General features: G+C 40.5%; 1 protein-coding gene across 4 annotated transcripts in view; it reads right to left on the reverse strand.

Annotated features, from left to right (window-relative positions):
- Positions 1–21,599, reverse strand: part of gsap (gamma-secretase activating protein) — a 108,309-nt gene that overhangs the window by 77,594 nt on the left and 9,116 nt on the right. For 3 of the 4 annotated variants that reach the window (XM_059987220.1, XM_059987222.1, XM_059987219.1), the window contains exons 4-8: positions 19,925–19,994; positions 19,013–19,069; positions 17,419–17,507; positions 3,265–3,334; positions 2,981–3,030 (exon numbers count right to left, since the gene is read on the reverse strand). In XM_059987220.1, the coding sequence (XP_059843203.1) occupies positions 2,981–3,030; positions 3,265–3,334; positions 17,419–17,507; positions 19,013–19,069; positions 19,925–19,994 (336 nt within the window). The remainder of the gene's footprint in view (positions 1–2,980; positions 3,031–3,264; positions 3,335–17,418; positions 17,508–19,012; positions 19,070–19,924; positions 19,995–21,599) is intronic. The other variant, XM_059987221.1, reaches the window with a different exon arrangement.

Consider the following 21,599-nt stretch of genomic DNA (forward strand, 5'->3'; position numbering starts at 1 on the left):
AATGATCCAATTCCATACAGTAATGTAGGAAGGATGACTGCTCTATAGATTAAAAGTTTTGTTTGGACCTGTAGGTCATGGTCTTCAAAGACTCTTTTCCTTAATCTTGTATCGGCTCCACCAGCACTCCTCAGGCAGTGGTGGGTCACTGGGTTATGTCTGCTTTTGAGGAGAGAATGCTGCCAAGGCAGAGGAAGTGTACAGTTTTGTAACTCCAGAACATACAACTATTTGCAAGAAAATGACAGGAGCACAGGAGACAGTGTTTTGAACATAGAACAGTACAGCACAGTACATGCCCTTCGGCCCACAATGTTGTGCCAACCCTCAAACCCTGCCTCCCATATAACCCCCTACCTTAAATTCCTCCACATACCTGTCTAGTAGTCCCTTAAACTCCCTAAACCTCAGGCAGTGCATTCCACGCACCAACCACTCTCTGAGTAAAAAAACTTTCCTCTAATATCCCCCTTGAACTTCCCACCCCTTACCTTAAAGCCATGTCCTCTTGTACTGAGCAGTGGTGCCCTGGGGAAGAGGCACTGGCTGTCCACTCTGTCTATTCCTCTTAATATCTTGTACACCTCTATCATGTCTCCTCTCATCCTCCTCCTCTCCAAAGAGTAAAGCCCTAGCTCCCTTAATCTCTGATCATAATCCATACTCTCTAAACCAGGCAGCATCCTGGTAAATCTCCTCTGTACCCTTTCCAATGCTTCCACATCCTTCCTATACTGAGGCAACCAGAACTCGACACAGTACTCTAAATGTGGCCTAAGTAGAGTTTTACAGATCTGCATCGTTACATCGCGTCTCTTAAACTCTATCCCTCGACTTATGAAAGCTAACACCCCATAAGCTTTCCTAACTACCCTATCTACCTGTGAGGCAACTTTCAGAGATCTGTGGACATGTACCCCCAGCTCCCTCTGTTTTGGTTCATTTTTAATTTAAAACATGCAAGATACATGGTGCTGTAATGACTGAAATGGTACTGGTTGAAATGTTTTACACCCCAAACCAGATTGAAGGCCTCTCTGTCAATCTGTGCAGACTATTTCTCTGCAGCAGTAAGGGAACGTGATGCAAAGGCTATGGGGGGTGGGGTTCACGGCCATCACTCATAGCATGTGATATGACTGCATCTATATCATAAGGTGAGACACCAAAGACAAGCATCATTGGATGATGTGAATCATAATGTGTGAGTTCAGTGTCTGACGTCACCATTTCCTTTAAGAAATGCCATCTCACACTGCTTTGTCCAATACCATTTCTTCCCGATTGGTAGTAATGAGTTCAAAGAGAGAAACACAGTAACCAGGTTTGGCAGGAACATGGCAAATCCTAAAAAGGACCACAACTGTGACATGTCCTTTGGCCTTGGGACATGCACCACTGCCTGAACTTTCTCAGCTCACTTGTGCAAACTTGTGTGTCAATGGTGTGACCACAAGTGATACTTGGTTTAAAGAATTCACACTTGTTGCATTGTGCTCTGAAACACAATGCCTTGAGATTTTGGAGATGTTCCTTGTCATCCTCACCGGTAACAATGACGTCATCCAGGTAACACTGAGCTTGCTGCCAGAGTACAGGTACAGATGCTACTTCAAAAATAAGCCTATTATAGTGATAAATCCCTTTGAGTGTTTATAGTGAGAAACACTTTGGACTCTTCTTTCATCTCCATCTGTAGGTACAACTTGAATTGATAGACATACTTGATTGAGCTGCTGTCTGGAAGACATTACAGTTCTGCATAATGTCATCCACTAGAGTGTAACAATACAAATAAAACATACTTGTATTTTAAAAATCACATGCATAATAATAACCTTGAAAGAGTATCCAAATCTTCCAATTAGAGCAAGTACTGAGGTTAGATTCATCTCTGAAAACTCCTTGGTAACTGGTGCAGAGCCAACAACCTGTCTCTGAATGTGAACAAAACAAAAGAGATGGTTGTTGACTTCAGGAGGGCACGGAGCAACCACTCCCCGCTGAATGTCGACGACTCCTTGGTAGAGATCGTAAAGAGCACCAAATTTCTTGGTGTTCACCTGGCAGACAATCTCACCTGGTCCCTCAACACCAGCTCCATAGCAAAGAAAGCCCAGCAGCGTCTCTACTTTTTGCGAAGGCTGAGGGAAATCTATCTCCCACCCCCCATCCTCATCACATTCTACAGGGGTTGTATTGAGAGCATCCTGAGCAGCTGCATCACTGCCTGGTTCGGAAATTGCACCATCTCGGATTACAAGACCCTGCAGCGGATAGTGAGGTCAGCTGAGTGAGGTCATAGGGGTCTCTCTTCCCGTCATCACGGACATTTACACTACATGCTGCATCCGCAAAGCAAACAGCATTATGAAGGACCCCACGCACCCCTCATACAAACTCTTCTCCCTTCTGCTGTCTGGGAAAAGGTCCGTAGCATTCGGGCTCTCACGACCAGACTATGTAACAGTTTCTTCCCCCAAGCTATCAGACTCCTCAATACTCAGAGCCTGGACTGACACCTTACTGCCCTATTGTCCTGCTTATTATTTATTGTAATGCTTGCACTGGTTTGTATGCAGTACTGGGTAGGTCTGTAGTCTAGTGTAGTTGTTTATTTTCTCTGTATTGTTTTTTACATAGTTCAATCTAGTTTTTGTACTGTGTCATGTAACACCATGGTCCTGAAAACCATTGTCTCATTTTTACTATGTACTGTGCATAGCAGTTATGGTCAAAATGACGACTGGACTGGACTTGACTTCTAAATTCAGCTAGATCTTGATTGCAGTTCACAATTTGAACATGTTGTTCAGCCACACAAGTACGTTACAAGGCAACTTCTGAAGCAGATTGTATGACTTCACTTTAGAAAAGTTAAACTCTTAAAACCAGCTTTGCCCAACCTTCTCCCTAAAGCAAGTTTTGGCTGCACTGTACAACATTCACGTACTTAGTGAGTCTAATATATCAAACTTACCACTTTGTAACCTTCTTCAACGACCATTCTTATACGAATATATTCAATATCTAAACACAAACAAAGCTGATTTTAGAATGTAAAATGCACCAGGAAGAAAATGTATTTCTAAATACCAGGCCTACAATCTCCCCCTCTACTCTCACTTTCCAAATATTGACGAAGAGAATTGGACAACTTGCTTGGACAAATGCAACACCATCCAGAGGGATTGCAATATGTTGATGCGTTAAAACCCTAGTTATTCCCTTTTTTAAAGTAAAATAATCAATCATAAAACTTACATCTATCTTCTGAAACTATGAGCAGGTGGCTTTCAGACAACAGCTTTGAATCTGAATCTTGATAGAGAAACTGTAAAAACACATTAAAAGATTGTAAAGTTTCCAGACATTATTTTTAAAGAGCTGATGCACCTGTCTAGTGGCAGACAAATATAGTTTCAGAATGCAAATGAAGAACTTTCCAAATGTCAAACTGAACCACTTAAAAAGGGTCCTTCACTTCAATACTAAATAGGGAACTATGTACTGTATTCCTTCAATTGAGACTATTTCAAACATTTTTCAAGGTTAGCTTGAAATGAACATCAATTCTGAAGCTACGTCCACACTACACCGGATAAATCCGTAACCGAAGCTTTTTCTCTTTGTTTTTACCCTCCGTCCACACTAAAACGGCGTTTTTGTCCCCCAAAACCAGAGCTTTTCAGAAACACTCTCCAGGGTGGGTATTTTTGAAAATGCTGCTCGGACAGATCAGTGTGGATGGGGTAACTGGAGACTTCTGAAAACGCTGTCAGATGGCAGCACGCTATTTCATTGTTTTTCTGAACTCAACCTAACAATTTCAGAACAGACGGTAACGAGACTGAAGCCAGAAGAGTTAGGAATGTACTCACCAAATACTTTGACCCATAACTTACTGAATAAATAAGTATACTCACTTTGCCCTGTTTTCTGATCTTGCCTGTATGAAGGTGGTTTACCTATTTATTCAAGTATTTCTCTGACAATAGATGTGTAACAGCCTAATGTAACATTGTATGGAAACACAAGACAACACTGATACAGACATGTTTTATACATTTAACAAGACGCTTTATTAATGCAACAGAGTTAGTCAGTTTTTCAATGTTCGTCGTCAGCCGGGTCAATCTGACCGTGAACTCCCTGTCGGTTGCCTCCGTACGCTACAGTATTTGTTTTTTTTTACTTTTTTCTCCTGCGCGAGAGCCAACAAATAGCTGTCCATCATTTTAAGTTTTCCTAGTCTGTAACTACACAAACGCGCACTTTTACGGTGAGAGTCAACACCAAACATGTTGCTTGTTTTTGGTAGATGTGTCCTGTGCATGCGCAGGAGGAGGAGATTTGCCGAAATCTCGGTTTCAATGTGGATAGAGATATTTTTAAAAATGCATAATGTGGACACCTATCGTTTTTACGCGAAACCGGCATTTTCAAAAATATCCGGTCTGGTGTGGACGTAGCCTGAATGTAAAAGACATTTCAGATATTTGTAGGTATAATGAACAAGGTATTCATATACAACAACACTACTTCATTTCAGATTACTTCCCTCATTCATCACCTGTGAAATAACAACCAGGTCAAAATATTTTGCTAATTTCTCCCCAAATTTGATTGCCTCAACGAGAACATTTCAGTAAACAATAACTGGCTTTAGTGATTCTGGACAAGATGATGGAGAGAAAAAAGGAAAAAATACTTTCAAGTGCTAATTGCTATTCTTGCAATAATGTATAATGGTGTAGAGCAGGCAAGAACTGGATTAAGTTAAATTGGTGCCTGAATTCACATTTCTGGGAATATATCCGAGGACAGCTTGTGGCATTGATACCAAACCATGGCATAATATTACTTATTTCCTCCTGATAGTCAGTAATCTTCTATCCATGTTGGTACCTTTCCTGTAATACCATTTATAATATTAATAAAGAAACAATTATCACAGGAACTAAAGTGGCTTATGTTCACACCTAATGGGGGAGTAACACACACAAAATGCTAGAAAAGCAACTAATGAAGAATCTGCCTGGCCTGCTGAGATCCTCCAGCATTTTGTCTGTGTTGCTTGGATTTCCAGCATCTGCAGATCTTCGCTCATTTGTGAAGGAGAGTAACGTTATATTTTCATCTCCACACACAAAATCTTATTCACAACTTCAGATTTTCTAAGCAAATTTTAGGAGTTTCCAAAAAAGAGCTCTGCTTCAAAATACATCAGAGAAGAGACAATATAACATCTCCAGTGTAATTATTTATACCTACTGAGTGCATCCAGAATTTTGTTTCTGCCCTTCTTGAGCAAACCAGATCAGCAAAATTAGCTCATCTAGAAGTTTCTTCAATAATTTCTGGCGACCTCAGCCAAAGTTTTCATTAAAATACCAGCTGTCTGCTGACCCAGTTATTGCAAAGCTTGACCCAGAACTGGAATTTCAATTAGAGGTGAGTGCTGGTACCAAATAACACTCAGCTCTAAACAATGGGCTGACAAGCCACTTGCAAATGAAATGCAAATTACTCCTTATATATCAAACCAGTGTCGGTGGATATTGTTTACTTGATTTTCATTAAGCCTTTGTCAAGGTACCACACACTGCGAAACAAGAGCCTGTGGTATTACAGGAAAGATGACAGCAAGGAGAGAAAATTACCGGTACTCTCGGCCTGAAACGTCGACTGTACTTCTTCCTATAGATGCTGCCTGGCCTGCTGCGTTCCACCAGCATTTTGTGTGTGTGGCTTGAATTTCCAGCATCTGCAGATTTCTTTGTGTTTGCGATAGAAAATTACTGACTGGCACGAGGAAAAGAATAGGAATGAAGGAGACATTTTCTAGTTGGCTGCCAGTGACTTGGGGTGTTCTGCAGGGGTTGGTGTTGGGACCACTTCTTTTCATGTTATACATCAGTGATTTTGATAACAGATTGATGTCTTTGTTACCAAGACTGCAGACAATACGAAGATAGGTGGAGCAGCAGGTAGTATTAAGGATACTATTCTAATACTTATTATATATAAATTATTATTATATATAATTTATTATTATATTTACTTATTATTATTTGATTTTCTTATTATTTATTTATGGTTTTATATTGCTATATTTCTACACTATTCTTGGTTGGTGCAACTGTAACAAAACCCAATTTCCTCCAGGATCAATAAAGTACGTCTGTCTATCTGAAACAGGAAGGACTTAGACAGATTAGGAGAATGAGCAAAGAAGTGGCAGATGGAATATCATGTAGGAACTGCATGGTCATGCACCTTGGTAGAAGGAATAAAGGCATAGACTATTTTCTAAGTGCAGAGAAAATCCAAAATTCAGAGGTGCAAAGGGACTAGGGAGTCCTTGTACAGAATCCCCTGAAGGTTAACTTTCAGTTGGGCTGGTGGTATGGGAGACAAATACTTTCATTTCAAGAGGACCAGAATATAAAAGCAAGGAAGTAATGCTGAGATTTATAAGGGAGCATTTAGAGTGCTGTGAGCAATTTTGGGCTGCATTTCTAAGAAGGAATGTGCTGGCATTCGAGAGGGACCAGAAGAAGTTCATGAAAATTATCCCGGGAATGAAAAGGTTAATGTGTGAGGTGAGTTTGATGGCTTTGATCCTGTACTCACTGGAGTTTAGAAGAATGAGGAGAATATCTCATCGAAACCTATTGAATATAGAAAGGCCTAGACAGAGTTGATATGGAAAGAAAGTTTCATATAGTGGAGCGGCAGTTTAGTATCAGAAGGCACAACCTCGGAATACATCCCTTTAGAACAGAGATGATGAGTTTCTTTAGCCAGAGGGTGGTGAATCTGTGGAATTCATTGCCACAGATGGCTATGGAAGCCAAGTCTTTGGGTATATTTAAAGCAGAGTAAGGGCATCAAAGATTATTGAGAGAAGGCAGGAAAATAAGGTTGAAAGGGATAATGAATCAGCCATGAATGATGAAGTAGACTCTGTCGTGTATTTAAATACTCCAGGGACTTTCAGTAATATTGTCAACATTCTTTGTTGTTTATACATTTCATTATAGGTTATATGTAAAAGTATGTGAATGGCAAACGTCATCACGCCACCATGTCATATGTGCGCATCTCAGTTAAAGTAAAAATAAAACAAAGACATGTTCTTCTGGGTTCCTGTTTTAGTTCCAAAACATAACAGTGGCGACAAGTTTTAAGCAAACCCAAGATGACTGTTGAAGTGCAGTGAGACCATCAAGTTAAAAAAAAAAGCGCAACACATGGAGACAGACAGGTTTTTAAAAAAGAAGAAAACAGACAAATGTATGAGTTCTTTAACAATGAGTACTGGTTGATAATCATAAATAAAAAAACAGCAGAAATGGCTGACTACATCAGAAAGACAGACACATCATTGCACAAAAGATAATTCGGTGTTGTATACTGAGTGGATTGAGCAGTATTTTGACACCAATGAACTAGGAAATGAAAAGTGACTGCCAGTTTTGCTGATTGCTTTGTGTGCAAAGGCATACAGTTTGCTTAGAAGTTTAACTGCTCCCAACAAAACCAGCCAAAATGAGCTTGCTGATGTTGTGAAGTAATGCACAGAAACATTCTGAGAACTGAAACAGATGATTGCAGACGCTTTAGCTTTCCTAAGCAGAATCAAAAGGAAAGAGAGTTCACTCCAGTGTATGTGGCTTCTTACAGAAAGAAGTTCTCAAGCATTGTCAGTTCGGTAATGGCTTAATGATACACTAAGAGATCGTCTAGCTTGTGAAATCTTACAAAAAAAAAGCATTCAAAAATGGCTCCTAACTGAAGCAGAACTTACATTTAACAGGGTACTTGAAATAGCTGGATCAATGGGAACAGCAGACAGAGATGCAATTGAGTTGCAGTCAGGAACGAAGATGAGAGTGAACAAACTTGCAACGTCTAGACAGAAAACAGCCTGGCCGAACAAATTCTGTTACCGTTGTGGTTGGGGGCTCACATACACCAGACCAATGCAGGTTTAAAGGTGAAACTTGCAGAAAAGTAGGACACATACAAAGAGCATGCCAGGCAGACAAAAATAAATGGACTGCTCAGGGAAGCTAAAAAGATAAAAAGCCAAGTTGCAGTTTCAAAAGGAGCACTAATCTACAGGAAAAATCTAATTATGATGGGACTGACACAGAGCTGGGGGCCCTTGACTTTTACAATGTGAAAACTAACAAGGGACAAGCAATATGGCTTACATCAGAACTGATATGCAAATTGATTAAAGTGGAATAGGACACCGGCTTGCAAGTTTCAGTCATTTCACAAAATGAGTTTGAACGGCACTTCAAAGATACTGAACTGAAACCGCCACATACCATTTGTAATAAAGTAGCCAGTGAGCTAGATCACATGGAGGCAAAAGGAATTCTTTCCAAGGTTGAGTGGAGCCCACGGGCAATGCCAGTGGTCCCTGTAGCTAAGGATGGGTCTGCCAGTACCAGTGGTGATTTTATAGTCAGCATCAACCCAGAACCCAAAGCAGATCAATACTCTCTGCCCAGGATAGAGGATATCTTTGCAAATCTTTCTGGAGGAAAGCTCTTCAGCAAAATTGACTTTGCTGAGGCCTACTTACATATGAAGGTGAAAGAAGAATCAAAAGGGTTTCTCACCATAAGCATTCACAAAGGGTTTTATCAAGGCTGTCCGGCACTCTGACAACATCATCATTACTGATAAGGATAACAAGTAACATCTCTAAATTCACAAGACAGTGTTAAAAAGATTAAAAGATTATGGGCTTAGAGCGCAATGTAACAAATGTGAATTCTTTAAACCAAGCATCACTTACTGTGGTCACACCATTGATGCATAAGGTTTACAAAAAAGTGCTAAGAAAATTCAAGCAGTGGCAGATGCCCCAAGGCCAAATAATCTGTCACAGTTGCAGTCCTTTTTAGGGTTTGTCAATTACTGTAAGAGGTTCCTGCCAAATCTAGCTACTGCATTTCACCCCTTGAATTCATTAATACAGATAAGAAAGTAATGACAAAGGAGAAGCTGCTCGATCTGCTGCAGTGTAGGGCGGCTTTCAAAAAGTTGAAGGAAATGGTGACATTAGACACTGCACTCACACCGTTATGATCTACAACACCCAGTGAAGCTTGCCTGTGATGACTCACCTCATGGTATTTGTACAGTCATGTCAGATATTACAAGTGATGGAAGTGAAAGTCTTGACATCACGTTGCCTTACCGCTGCAGAGAAATATTATGCACAGATTGGCAGAGACGCCTTGAGACTGGTTTGACATGTAAAATGCTTCAACCAGTAATTATATGGGAGAAGGTTTATTTCTATTTCTTATCATCTATCACTAGAGCCCATTGTCAATCCACAGAAGGGTGTTCCACTAACAGCAGTAGCATGAATGTAAAGATGGGCTCTGCTTCTTGGAGGACACAATTAAAAGATCAAATTCAAGAGGACCACTAACCATGGAAATACTGAAGGAGTACCCTTGGAAAAGTAAACGTATGAAAAGTTTGCAAAACAGGACATTTCCTTTGATGCATTCTCCCCAGTGCAAATTGAAAGTCTCTCTATTAAGGCAGAGATGATCAAAAGGGAAACTTGAAAAGACCCCACACTGCCTCAGGTCTACGTGGCAACTCAAAATGGCTGGAATGTGTCACAGAAATTTCAGTTGCCCCATTTTTACCAGTGCCAGGATGTATGTTGGTTGCCTTGTGTGGGGATTGAGAGTTGTTGTACCATCCAGAGAGCTGAAGTGTTGGAGGAGCCACATGCGAGTCATCTCGGCATGGTCAAAACAGAAGTGTTGGCTTGAAGCTTTGTCTAGTGGCCTGGAATAGATCAGCAGAACAAGAAGCTCGCCAAGCACTGTTCGGGATGCCAACACATGCAGAAGAAAGATAACCAGAGCTGTCAGAACCATTTCCTGCAGTCCCAGAGTCATCTTCTATAACCACTATGGAGGCGGCCCTAGAACCTGAAATCGTTTCTAGGTTTCTAGAAATCGTTTCCAGTCACAACTCTCTCCTGCCAAGCAGAGTGACTCAGACACCTCCCCCATTGTTAGGAAAGACATTATCCCACATGAGTAATCAACCCTCCACAGTGGTTAAGCCTTAAGTTCTGAATGGGACAATTTAAAGCTTATTATGCTGTGGGTGTCTATATCGTAATTATATTACATTGTGTACTACATATATGTGTATACAATTTGAGATGCATTCTATATTGAGTTGGAGTTTATAACTGATGAGGGAGCAGTGTCATGTATTTAACATTTCAGTAATATTTGAGTAATCTTGTAAATATATTGCAACACACACAAAATGCTGGTGGAACGCAGCAGGCCAGGCAGCATCTATAGGAAGAAGCACTGTCGACGTTTCAGGCTGAGACCCTTCATCAGGATATATTTATTGCTTGATTAAGCATTATTTTCAGTAATGCAAGCATTTTCTGCCATATTACAATTGTAACATTAAACATGCATGAGTCCAGTTCAAGGGTCAGCATTTTTTATCCATATTATGCTACCATATCATAACACAAGGGTGACACACACATCCTTAGGATACAGGCAGTTCCAAATGGAATCTGGCATCTAGGGTTGCACATTGCATTGTAGATGAAAATTCACTTTCTTCTGTCACGCAAACGATAGAGATTTGGGCCTGGATCCGACAGCAATCTCTCGCTGGTGGGTATCTATTTCGATCTGAGCAATGATGCCAATCAGATATTGCAGAAGGACTACATAAGATTGAAGACAGTACCAAGCAGATCACATTTTAAATCATAATCTTTTCATCACAAATAATCAGATGGAGAATAGCAGGGTAAAAATGCAATGGAACATTTTGGAAAATAGGCCACAGCTTAGGTAAAAGAATAAAGACATAACAAGTCATCTAAAATTCCTTACTCTGCAATCTCATGCACAAATAATGACACCACAATAATCTATTGTAGACCAATGATGACAAACTACCAAAACTCAAGCCTGGGTGTCAAAGTGAAACCCAAAAACAACTGAAATCACACCCAGGAGAAACATGGAATAAAACAACAATGTCTGAACTTTAAAAAATATATTTTTATGTCTGTTCCTAAATATATCTTTCCAACTTGCTTTTGAAAATAAAAGGCGATATGGAATTTTCCATGCTATTTACAACATGGAAACATATCAATACACCATCAATGCCAAGTCTATCCTGGTTCTCTCCACCTCAAAGTTCAAATTTATTATTAAGGTATGTAGATGTTACCATGTATTAACTTAAGATATGTTTTTTTGCAGGCATTCACAGAAAATGTTACAACAGAATTATCAAAAACTGTACAAAGAACACCAAGACTGATAAACAACCAACGTGCAAAAGATGATAAATTATGCAAATAGTACTCAGAACATGAGTTGTAGAGTATTTGAACATGAGTCTGGAGGTTGTAGACTCAATTCAGAATAGTGGTGATTGACGTTATCCTCACCTTTCGGGAGTCTGATGGCTGTAGGGTAACAGTTGTTTCTGAACCTGGTGGTATGGGACCTGGGGCTTCTGTAGTTTTTGCCCAACAGTAGTAGTGAGAAGATGGCATGACCTGGATGGTGGGGCGGGGGGTGTTCTTGGATGATGGATGCTGCTTTCTTGTGACAGTACTGCATGTAAATGTACTCTACGGTGGGAAGGGCTTTGACTGTGATAGACTGGGCCATTCCCACCACTGGAAGCATACTGTCACCAAAAGACTTTGATGGCTGAAGTCAACAGTTCATTCTGAAAGATTAAGGCCAATCCTACCTCGGCCTCAGCAGCAAACTTGCATTCTTTCCCCATATCCCTTGACTCATCAGGTATCAATTTCCATTGTGAATGTATTCTCTGTCTCCTCCTCCACAGGATACAGAGTTTCAAAAATTATCAAGACTTTCAAGAGAATGGGAAATGGGATTTTTCTGAAATTGCCTCCAATTCTAGATACTCCTCTAGGAAACACATAAACCCGATCAATACCCCACAGAATATTTCATGTTTCAATTAGATCAAATCTCATTCTCCTATAGGTACAATCTGCTCAGTCTTGAAGAAGGGTCTCAGCCCAGTACGTCAACTGTTTATTCATTTCCATAGATGCTGCCTGACCTGCTGAGTTCTTCCAGTATTTTGTGTGTGTATGTGTGTGTGTTGCTCTGGATTTTCAGCATCTTCAGACTTCCTCATATTTATGGTTATCAGCTCAACCTTCCTATAAATGTCAATTCTTTTATCCCATGAATAAATCTTCTCTACCTTACTTCCAATGCAAAGGTACCCTTCTTTAAAAAAGCGGACAACAAAACTGTAATTTGTAATTCAAACAGGGTCCATTACCCAGCAGAAGGTACACCAAACCTCATTACTGTTACAATCCATAACCCTTGCAATAAAGACCAACACTCCATGTGCATTACTTATGAGCTGCTGTACATGTGCAGTACGCTTACAGTTCATGCTTCAGATAATTGAAACCCCAAATTTCTTTCTGCTGTGACCTTCTGTGGTATCACTCCTCTTAAATAATAACCTACTTTATCATTCTTCCTTCCAAAGAGGTTAACCTCACATCTTACATTGCATTTCATCTGACAACTTCTTTCCCAGTCATTTGAACTATCTACATCCTTTACACCATTTCTGTCCTCTCCTTGGCTGGAATCAACACTTGTCTCAGGAAAGACCTGGACCTGCTGCAATTTGCCTTTCGCCACAATAGGTCTGCAGCAGATGCGATCTCAATGGCTCTCCATGCGGCCTTGGATCACCCGGACAATGCAAGTACCTATGTCCAGATGCTTTTTATTGACTATAACTCAGCATTTAACACCATCATTCTTACAGTCCTGATCAAAAAGCCACAGAGCCTAGGCCTCTTTAGCTCCCTCTTTAACTGGATCCTTGACTTCCTAACTGGAAGACCACAAACTGTGCTGATTGGTAATAACATCTCCACCTTGCTGACAATCAACACTGGCGCACCTCAGGGATGTGTGCTTAGCCCACTGCTCTACTCTCTCTACACCCAAGACTGTGGATAAGCATAGCTCAAATGCCATTTACAAATTTGCTGATAATACAACCTTTGTTGGCAGAATTTCAGATGGTGACGGGAGGCCACACAGGAGTGAGATGTACCAGTTAGTTGAGTGGTGACACAGAAACAACCTTGCACTCAGCATCAGGAAGACCAAAGAGCTGATCGCGGACTTCAGGAAGGGTAAGACAAGGGAACACAAACCAATCTTCAATGACAGCTCTACACTCTGTCCTTGCACATCTGGAGAAGAAGGATGCTTGTGTGAGAATGCTGTTTTTGGACTACAGTTCAGCATTCAACACCATAGTTCCCTCCAGGCTCAACAAGAAGCTCAGAGACCTCGGCCTTCACCCTGCCTTGTGTAGCTGAATCCTGGACTTCCTGTCAGATCGCTGGCAGGCGTTAAGAGTGGGCTCCCTCATCTCTGACCCTCAACACAGGTGCCCCCCAGGGCTGTGTACTAAGCCCCCTCCTTTACTCTGTGTATACTCATGACTGTGTCACCATCCACAGCTCCAATCTGCTGATTAAATTTGCTGATGACACTACACTGATTGCCCTAATCTCAAATATTAATGAGGCAGCCTACAGAGAAGAAGTCATCACCCTGACACAATGGTGTCAAGAAAACAACCTCCCACTCAATGTCGCAAAAACAAAGGAGCTGGTTGTGGATTACAGGAGGAATGGAGACAGGCTAACAAATATAAACATCAATGGATCTGGGGTTGAGAGAGAGAACAGCTTTAAGTTCCACAGCATAAACATCACCGAGGATCTCACGTGGTCTGTACATACTGGCTGTGTGGTGAGAAAGGCAAGATAGAGATACATTTCATTAGGAGTGTGAGAAGATTTGGTTTGTCAACTAAAACACGTGAAACTTCAACAAATGTACTGTGAAAAGCATTCTGACTGGCTGCATCACCGTCTGGTATGGGGAGGCAAGGGAGGGGGTTACTGCACAGGATCAAACTAAGTTCCAGAAACTCGTAAAATTAGTCAGCTCTGTCATGGGTACTAGCCTCCATAGTATAACCATAGAACACTACAGCACAGTACAGGCCTTTCACCCTTCCATGTTGTGCCGACCCATATAATCCTTTAAAAAAGTACTAAACCCACACTACCCCATAATACTTATTTTTCTTTCATCCATGTGCCTGTCCAAGAGGCTCTTAAATACTCCTAATGTTTTAGCCCCTACCACTATCCCTGGCAAGTCATTCCAGGCACTCACAACCCTCTGTGTAAATAAACTTACCCCTGATGTCTCCCCTAAACTTCCTTCCCTTAATTTTGTACATATGCCCTCTGGTATTTGCTACTGGTGCCCTGGGAAACAGGTACGACTATCCACCCTATCTATGCCTCTCATAATCTTGTAGACCTCTATCAAGTCCCCTCTCATTCCTCTACTCTCCAAAGAGAAAAGTCCCAGCTCTGCTAACCTTGCTTCATATGACTTGTTCTCCAAACCAGACAACATTCTGGTAAATCTCCTCTGCACCCTCTCCATAGCTTCCACATCCTTCCTATAATGAGGTGACCAGAATTGAACACAATACTCTAAGTGCGGTCTCACCAGAGATTTTGTAGAGTTGCAACATGACCTCCCTACTCCAAGACATCTTCAAGAAGTGGTGCCTCAGGAAGGTAGCACCCTTCACTAAGGGTCCCCACCACCCAGGACATGCCCTCTTCACACTGTTACGTCTGGAAGGAGGTACAGAAGCCTGAAGTCAACACACTCAGCGATTCAGGAACAGCTTCTTCCCCTCCGCCATATGATTCCTGAATGGACATTGAACTCTTGAACACAACCTCACTACTTTTGTTATTTCTGTTATTTTACACTATTTATTTTAATTTAACTATTCAACTGGCATACATATATATACTTAACGCAACTCAGTTGTTTTTCTTTATATTTATCATGTATTGCATTGTACAACTGCTGTAAACAAATTTCACAGCACATGCCAGTGATATTACACCAGATTCTGATCATTACCACTAGTCACTTCACCCAGGTCCACCAAATAGATTATAAATAGTTGAGCTCCAATGCCGATGCCAGTGGCACTCACTAGTTGTGAGCTGACAATCTGTGAATCATTTGTCTGTTTGCCTGCAACCTCTCTGTGGCCTCCTACAACTTTTCTCTCTTTCCTGTTCCAACAAATAGTCTCCAGCTAGAAACAATCATTCTGTTTCGCTCTGCACAGATTCTACATGGCTTGCTGAGTGTTTCCAGCGTCTCCCCATTTTGATTTCCCGATAGATTTATACTCTACCCAACACAATAGGTACTTGGAGGGTGTCTAGATGCTACTCCCACCTGTGATGTTTTACCATTAACGCTTCTTCTTTCCATCCAAGCCAACTTGGCACTTCAGCTTCTGAAAACAGTTCAGCCTTCATGCTTAAATAATCAGTCTCTTTTGGTAATGGAAGACCGCACAATTCCAGAAGAGAAGGGTGTTTTATAATCCTGTTAAATAAACTCTATGCTCTTCCAGCTTGCTCAAAAACTCCCTTCCCAGTTTTGCAAACAAAACTTTTTAGCTTAACTATGCAAATTAACAGTTAATAAAGCCTTCTCATAAATATATCTTGAAATTTGTGAAGTCATATTATTGTTAATAAAAATTAAGCAAAACATCCTTTTTACAGAAAATATTACTTAATAATATATTGTCCCACCCCCTCCAACACAAACTTAAAGTCATTTTATGGTCCTTTGCCCGAAATTTACTTCCTAAATTCATTCTGGACTCAATGACAAATTAAAATTGATACTTTTCATACATTTTGACAATTCTTCTTTAAATTAAATATCACTCCATATAAATCATTGCCAAATACTACCTGTGCAATGCAATCATGTGTTTGCAATCTACAATAAAACAATAAATTAAATTGTCAAAATTTATACTAAGTTCAAGGATGGGCAGTTTATCCATTCTAGGCATTGCAAAATAATTCCATGGTTGCAGACTGAGATTTGGTAAACCTTTCATTACTGTGAACTTTGTGAATATAGCTTATAACTGTATCTATTGGCACAATGACTAGAATAATTGTTTTCAAACACAATTGTAAGGACATAAAAGGAGAGGTTTTCCGATGTTAAGCCACTGAACACAAAAGCAGATCATTCAAAGTACATCAAGTAAATATTACTAAAAATAATTTTAAGTACTATTCTCTCTGAGTCATAAACACAATATCATAAAAATTTTACTTCTGAATACGAAATTTGTACTATTAACAAGGTACATGTTATACACAAGATCTCTGAACTACAGATACCATTTCCCTACTAAAAAAGCACACAGGATAATTGATGTAAATGCTTCTATGAACTTCATTTTAAAGCAGGAAAATCTTTGGGAAGCTACCGTATTTGTTGTTACATAAAGTTAAAGAATATCAAAAGGAGAGAAGTTCACTTTTCTATTTCCAATGGCATAGTGGCTTTGAGACACTTCATCACAAAGTCCTCCAACACTAACTTGTAAAACAGTTCATTTGCTCATCAGTTTTCACAACACTTTAAAAGGCCACGAAAGCCATACAGAAGGTTACTTATAGGGTTGAGGGATTGAATTTATTGGGAAAGTTGAGCTACCCTCCTTTGATCAAAGAGAGTTTGTAAGAGATTTGATTAAATTCAACATCATGAAGCACCAGGACATAAACAAAAAGAACCCGTTTCAATTTTCAAACATCTTTTGGGAAAAGGGCCGAAGAAAACATGAAGCTCTTTTTCCAACCAGCAAGCCTTTATGATCCTCAGTACCTGTACGAATAGCGGAAAAAGATTCAAACAAGGTTTTCTGAATGAAACAGAAGAGGACAAGTTTGTGAAGGGCAAAATGAAAAGTCGGGCTATAGGAAGACAGCCAAAGAACAGGACGTGCTGGAGATCTCATTCAAAAAGCCAGCACAAGCAATAATCGTCTACACTGCCTTTGTTCTACAGCAACTCTCCCTGCATGCCGCATTCAACATTCAATTTTTCAAGTTAGTCCCTTGTCCTCATCTTATATCGTAAAATCTTTCCAGGCTAAGTCATTTGGAAATTCTGCTCACAGGCTTTTTCCGATGTGCCCAGCAACAAGTCATTCAAGTCCAGTATCCCACTTTCACCCTGCACGATAGTTTGTACAGAGCATCTCATCTCTGCTTTTCATCCTTAATCTGGCTAAAGAACTGAAAAGTCTGGACAAAGATTGAAGGTGTCACTTCTGAGCCTCACAGCAAAACGGCAGGAAAGCTGCTCATACTTTCTACAAAATAAAATCAAAATCAAGGTAGTAGTTAATGATAAATACCTGAACTTTGACATCCGTATCGACAGCTTTTAAGACTTTTGTGTTATTGACTGGATGAATTTCAATCAACAAAGTCAAACATCTGGAGACTGCAATGAAAAATTAGAAAATGTGCAAAAACACAAAATGACACATTTTGATGAGGAGGAATTATAATTTTCCACTAATAGTATTTTTGCAATACCACAACTAATTATATAATTCACTTGAAACGGAACATATTTCATGAAGTACAAAATAATGAATACACATTTTCAAGAAAGCAACAAACCTTTCTCACACAACTTTCTCAGAAGCCCCAGAACTACAAGTTTAATCATCCTACAAAAATGCACAACATTTTTTTCTGCACCAGACCCGGCACTATGAACTCAAAACTAGTCTCTCCATTCGATTCTGGAGTCATCTAGGGACTGAAATATGGGTTAATTACAAATTAATACAACAGATTGAAAAAGGCAGGGAACTAAATGTCCCATAGAATAATAGTAGTTGTAAAAGGATAGCAAGAAAGCTATAGGAATGCTTGGATGAAGCCAAAGTGGTTTTATTGAAGTGAACATCTATTGAAAGTGTCCTTTGAGGATGTAGCTACCAAGATGGACGAAAAATAGATATAGTATATGTTAGTTTCCAAAAATGGTAATCAATGAATTGCTTTATACATAAAAATGTAACTCAACAAAGTAAGGGTTTAGGGTATTCAGAATAAGGACTTCGGAATTACAGAACCTAGAACACTACAACATAGTACAGGTCTTTTGGCCCATGATATCGTGACAACCTTTTACCCTACTCGAAGATCAATCTAACCCTTCCCTCCTGCAGAGCCCTCCAATTTTCTATCACCCATGTGCCTATCTAAGAGTGTCTTAACCTATCTAGTTTACTACTGCCTCTGGCAGCACGTCCCTACCATCAGTTCAGGTCAATGAATTTCTGTACTATCATTAGCAGAAGCAACAACTTAAGGATTCTGTCTCTTCTCTTCTTATCCTCTGATCTGCCCACCTCCACAGAAATCATCATGCATGATTACCCATTGGGACCTGTCACACAGTTCCAAAGCAATGGTTTCAGACCCACCCGACACAGCCTACACCTGGGTGTCAGTGCCTTTCTGCCTTTCTAATCAGGACACATGACAATTTTAAGATGCTCAAGTCTTTCCAACCCAATGTGCGGTTTTTATTCCATAAATGGAACATGTGTATATAGCATGTTATGATTTTGATGGATTTGTCAGTTACACAATCTATTGGTAGCACCTTCGAGCGACAGTCAAGTGCCCAATGGCCGACCAATTATCATTTTGGGTTGAAGATTTTCACCAGCATTCATCAAGAATGCAAAGCAAATACTTCAAAAGTCTCAAGACATTGGGCAAATGTCTCAGGGCAGAATTGTATCATGTTTATCTGAATCTATAGCTAAATATCAAAATTTAATTCCATGCATAACTAGAAAATGAAAGCAAACAGACAATTAAATCCTTGAAACTGCATCCTTCAAAAATGATTCTTAAGACTGAATAAATTAACAATTTCAAAAACAATTCAATTGAAAATTTGATTTAAAATGTTGCTAATAATACCTGCTCTGAATTTCTCTAATGGCAGGCTTCTTCCAGCAAACTGCAGGAAACTTACAGCTAAAATAAAACAAGAATTTCACAGAAAAATCAAATTCACTCAAATGATGCAGCAATGTTTGATATACATTAAGAATTCTGATACAAGTTGCAGTCTGCACAGAAACACATTTACCGCTCCACTAGATTGTTGATTCATTATGGTGGACTTGGCTCTGGTGTGCAACATTCACACAAATGTACACCATTGTACTTCAGAAAGGACATACTCTCAGGTAATGAGCTACTGTGCCAAGAAGATGGAGCCCTCACAACAATAAAGTGATTTCATGGCACTATGCAGAAACTGTCTATTGGGAAAGGTAGCAATCACTCAGCACTGAGACTCGAGGGTCAGTGGTGCAGTGCCCTTTAAGTACCTCCCTTGGGAAGATCTGTGCAGACGTTCAAAGAGGGGAAGACAGCAGCTTCCACTGCATCAAGCCTAAAGTGATGAGGTAGAATCAAGGAGTCCTGTGCAATAGCCCATACCTGTCAAATCTGCCAGGGTGCACGGAAGCTCCGCATCACAGTGTTGTGTGACCACTACGATCACCTCAGCCTATCCAAAGGCAGTCAGCCACCGACAGTGACGCACTCCACCATGCAGACATCACGATTGCATTGTTGCGCACGTGCCAGTGGAGGGCTGAGCTCTCAGTCAGCTTCCTGACACAGCAGCTGGAACGCAGGCCACAATCATAGCACAGCAGGCTACATCTTTCTCTGTAGCATGCTGCGCTTTTAACATTGATTCAATATTGCATTCACTCCTGGGAACAGTTCCAAGGTCTAAAGTGAGATGTGGGTTGATGTGTAACATCAAAACTAGTGTAACGTTTACTCTCTTCAAAAGTAGAAACTAATCTCACTCACCCAGCAAAGTTTTTTCCATGTTGACAGAGCAACTGATCAGAAACACTTCTTTATGAAAAGTATACAGCAGCTGGAATATAAAGTCACAGAGTCATAGAAAACTATGGCACAGAAACAGGCCCTTCAGCCCATCTAGTCCATGCCAAACTGCCTAGTCCCATCGACCTGAACCTGGACCATAGTCCTCTATACCCCTCCTATCCATATACCTACCCAAACTTCTCTTAATATATACATTTAATGTCAGAGAAATGTATACAATATACATCCTTAAATTCTTTTTCTATGCAAATATCCACAAAAACAGACAAATGCCCCAAAGAATGAATGACAGTTAAATGTTAGAACCCGAAAGCCCCCCCAACTCCCCCTGCCATGCATAAGCTGCAGCCAAGCAATGAACCCCTCCCCACCAGCAAAAAAGCATCACCCCCCCACCACCGAGCACTCAAGCATGCAGCAAAGCAACATTAAAGACACAGACTTGCAGTACTCCAAAAACTATTCATTCACCCAGTATTCGACACACCACAGGCCCTCTCCCTAATAAAGAAAAAGAGGTGCCCCTGTTTTACAGCAAGGGGGAGGCATAACAGAACAACTCGCTGATTCACGGTGTTAAAAGTCTGTTGCGTCATTTTTTCCGAGCTCTGTCCCCAAAGATCTCGGGTCTCTGGGCACACAGCCAGATTGTTGCTTTCAATCTTCCACATGCTCCCACAACACATCAGGTGGCCACACCGGCCTTCAATCAGCTCACCTCCAGAGCCACAAAGATCAGGCACCCTGACCGTACGTTAGTCTTCCAGGCCGTGTCCTTGGCAACATTAAACAGTGAAATTAAAACTGCATCCACCACTCGTACTAGCAGTTCATTCCACACTCACCACCTTCTGAGTGAAGAAGTTTCCCATCACGTTCCCCTTAAATATTTCACCTTTCACCCTTAACCCATGACCTCTAGTTGCAGTCTCACCCTATCTCAGTGGAAAAAGACTGCTTGCATTTACTCCCTGTCTATACCCTTCATAATTTTGTATACTTCTATCAAGTCTCCCCTCAATCTTCAACGTTCTAGGGAATCAAGTTCTAACTTACTCAGCCTTTCATTATAATTCAGATCCTCCAGTCCTGGCATCATCCTTGTAAATTTTTTTTGTACTCTTTCAATCTTATTTACATCTTTCCTGTAGGTAGGTGACCAAAACTGCATACAGTACTCTAAATTAGGCCTCACCAATGTCTTATAGAACTTTAACATATCATCCCAATTCTTGTATTCAATACTTTGATCTATGAAGGCCAGCGTGCCAGAAGCTTTCTTTACAACTTTATCTACCTGTGACACCACATTCAATGAATTATAGACCTGTATTCCCAGATACCTTTGTTCTATCACACTCATCAGTGCCCTGCCACTCATCATACAAGACCCACCCCAGCTGGTCCTCCCAAAGTGTAACACCTCACACTTGCCTGCATTAAATTCCACCTGCCATTTTTCAGCCCATTTTTCCAGCTGGTCCATTTCCAGCTGCAAGCTTTGATAATCTTCCTCGCTGTCCACTACACGCCCAATCTTGGTGCCAACTGCAAATTTGCTGATCCAGTTAACCACGTTATCATCCAGATCATTGATAGAGATGACAAACCAATCGATCCCTGTGGCACTCTA

The sequence above is a fragment of the Hypanus sabinus genome, chromosome 13, assembly GCF_030144855.1.
Source record: "Hypanus sabinus isolate sHypSab1 chromosome 13, sHypSab1.hap1, whole genome shotgun sequence".
In the NCBI taxonomy this organism is placed as follows: domain Eukaryota; kingdom Metazoa; phylum Chordata; class Chondrichthyes; order Myliobatiformes; family Dasyatidae; genus Hypanus; species Hypanus sabinus.